This window comes from Gossypium arboreum, chromosome 8 (assembly GCF_025698485.1).
Source record: "Gossypium arboreum isolate Shixiya-1 chromosome 8, ASM2569848v2, whole genome shotgun sequence".
NCBI lineage: Eukaryota > Viridiplantae > Streptophyta > Magnoliopsida > Malvales > Malvaceae > Gossypium > Gossypium arboreum.
The window spans coordinates 90,100,137-90,102,957 of NC_069077.1; the positions used below are offsets into that span (position 1 = coordinate 90,100,137).

Sequence of the window (2,821 nt, forward strand, 5' to 3'; positions counted from 1 at the left end):
AATATTCAAATAATAACAACAAAATAGTAACAACATAATAATAACATGGTAGCAAAATAGGGAGAAAATAATAAAAAAATAACATTCAAAAATAAAAGAAGTGCAGATTTTTGTCCTTTAGTGAATTCGGGTTTGGCCAAGCCTAGGCTAAAAATACCTTACTCGAGACCCGGTCTATTTTTTAAACAAACCTTATTTTTTTGTCGAAGCCCATTTTTCGGATCTATATTTTTGCCCAAACCCTCTCACATTTCGGACGAGCCTTTGAACCGGGCCGGATAACCCGACCCATGAACACCTCTAACCCGCAATAATTCTATTTGGGTTCTTATTTAGGTCACCCACTCACCCACCTAGCTCTTCTTGCCCAACACTTCACTTAATGCCACAGGATATTTCAACATTAACTAGAGAGTAAATTTCAACATTAATTTAGGAGAAAATAATAAATAGAAATGAATAAGCATATAAACGATCAAATATATAATATCCAAAATCTGGAGGAGAAAAACAGCTATACAATAAAAGATCCAATATGTAAAGCATAGACACTAAAACACAATGCAGAAAACAATAGGAAGCAAATACAGCAGCCCAGACCCAACGAACGTGTACCCATATCCAAAATCGGAAACTAAGAACAAAGATCCGCTCAAGGTTTCCAGGTCTGCTGCTCATAATAATTGTCTCTCCTATTGTTCCTGAAAGCGCAGCAGCCAACAGAGTAGACAATAATGAGGAAGATGAGGAACACAATGTTGACAATCGCCACCTTCTTCCAAGAACTCCTCAGGTTGTCTATAAATCCAGCCTTGCATGACTGGCAGTCGAAGCATAGAGTATTCAAGTTGTTATTCCATAAATTGCAGTCGGAATTGTTGGATTCCGCACTCCCTCTGGTCCAGTTTGTCGGTCCAACATACGTGAATTGGCAGTCGTTTGATGGCTTACAGCAACCAGACTGCAATTATACATAAAAAAAGAAGGATTAGAACCAAAACACCCTCCATGACAGAATTATATTTAAATTTTCGTAAGAAAAGTTAGGAGCCTTTTTTACATCCAAAAGTTTCAACTAAATACAAGGGTTTAAAAAAGAAGAGAAAAAGTATTGATACCAGACAGCTTTATGCGTAATGCTTCAAATATTTCATAATTAAATAGTAACTTTATTGTATTTTAATTAAATTTCGTATTTTAATTAAATTTCTTTGACTAAACTGAAATAAAACAAATTTGAAATCCTCGCACAAATTTCAAAAATAAAGGACCAAAATTATTCAAATCGGTCTCTGGTTCAAATTCAAATTTTCAAGAAAAGGGAAGATTTTGAAAATTTACAGAATCGGAAATTAGATCCTCGAAACAAACCAATTGCTATGGATCAAATCAAGACGAGAAATAAAATCAATTAGACAAAGTAGAGAAAACTAAAACAAAAGCCCAGATCTCATAAATCCAGAAAAAAGAATAGCATACCTGAACGGCGGACAAATGCGTCTGGTAAAACTCCGAGGCAGAAGCATTCAGATACTTATCGCGGAAATCAGTACAGACTTTACTATCAGCCAAACAGCTCTTAATCTTATTCCAGTTCTTCTGGCTAGTGACTCTCTTCTGTAACCAGTTGGAGTAATCACCAAGTCGGTATTCCTTGTACCCTTTCCCAGACAAAGCTTCTCCAGCACCTTTATTCGTCACCGCGAAAGCAAAGATGGTGAAGACGATGCCGAGCACGATGAGGAGGAACATGACGACTAGGTAAAGCCAGAGTAGCCAAGTGACGCGACAGCACGCGCCGATTAGTCCCGCAAGTGAGACGAGCATGAGGAAGACTCCAATTACGATAACGGGCTTGTCCAAAACCGTTCGCATTCCGTCACGCCTTCTCGACTAAGCCAGATGCCGGCTCCGAGGATGGGGATCGAGAGGAGGAAGGTTATGAAGTTGAGGATTCCAACAAGATTGTTGCTAAGGCGGAAGGCCATGGTTGCAAGCTTTGAGCTGGTTGTTTGGTTTTAGTTTGGAAGATGAGAGAGGTTAAGGAAAGACGAAAATTGAATTTGGGGAGCAAGAGGAATTGGGGAAGCGGGGATTTATAATTTTGGAGTATGAAGGGGAAAACTGGGGAGATAGAAATTGCAGAAGTTACCATGAAGGTTCCTCCCCCATTGTGTCGTGTGGTTTATTTGAGCCAGACTTATTGCAAATTTATTCTAACGCGCTTTACACGTTTTTTAAAGCCGGCGCGTGGAATTTATACTCATACGAAGATTTACGCTCGAATCTATGTTGTTTTACATTAGTCGATATTAAAGATTAAGTAGATATTAGTCTAGATAAGACTTAATAAATAAATTTTATTTTATGATATATTAATTTTTATTTTATTTTATGTACCATTCAATTTATATTATATGAAATTAAAATATTAAAATGTGTTTAATTGATTATATTTAGAAATTTTATCACTTAAGTACAGTAGAAATCATAAATATAGAATATAAAAGATGAAAATAATAAAGTGTGCATAATAAATTTAAAATGTATACAAATATATTAAAATAAAGCCTTTGTTAAATGATAAATTAAAGATTTTATTTATACAAATAGTTTGGGTTCAAATCTCGTTATATGTATGCTTTATTGATTTATTTAAATAAAAGATTAAAATATTTTCAAACAATATAATTTTTTAATTGCAAAAGGATATATCTATAATTTTTTAAATGAATTGGTGATCCAGTTGAAAGTAACTCTAACTCAGCTAAGAGTTTAAATAATATTATAGATATAAATTAAATTAAATATTTTTATATAT

At 34.5% G+C, this 2,821-nt stretch overlaps 1 protein-coding gene across 1 annotated transcript; it reads right to left on the minus strand.

Annotated features, from left to right (window-relative positions):
• Window positions 1-431: 431 nt before the first annotated feature.
• Window positions 432-2,199, minus strand: LOC108467476 (tetraspanin-8-like). Its single transcript, XM_017768096.2, is given in 3 exon segments — window positions 432-961; window positions 1,480-1,862; window positions 1,865-2,199. Coding segments are annotated over 3 exon segments (816 nt in total). The 5' UTR covers window positions 1,989-2,199; the 3' UTR covers window positions 432-652.
• Window positions 2,200-2,821: the final 622 nt, after the last annotated feature.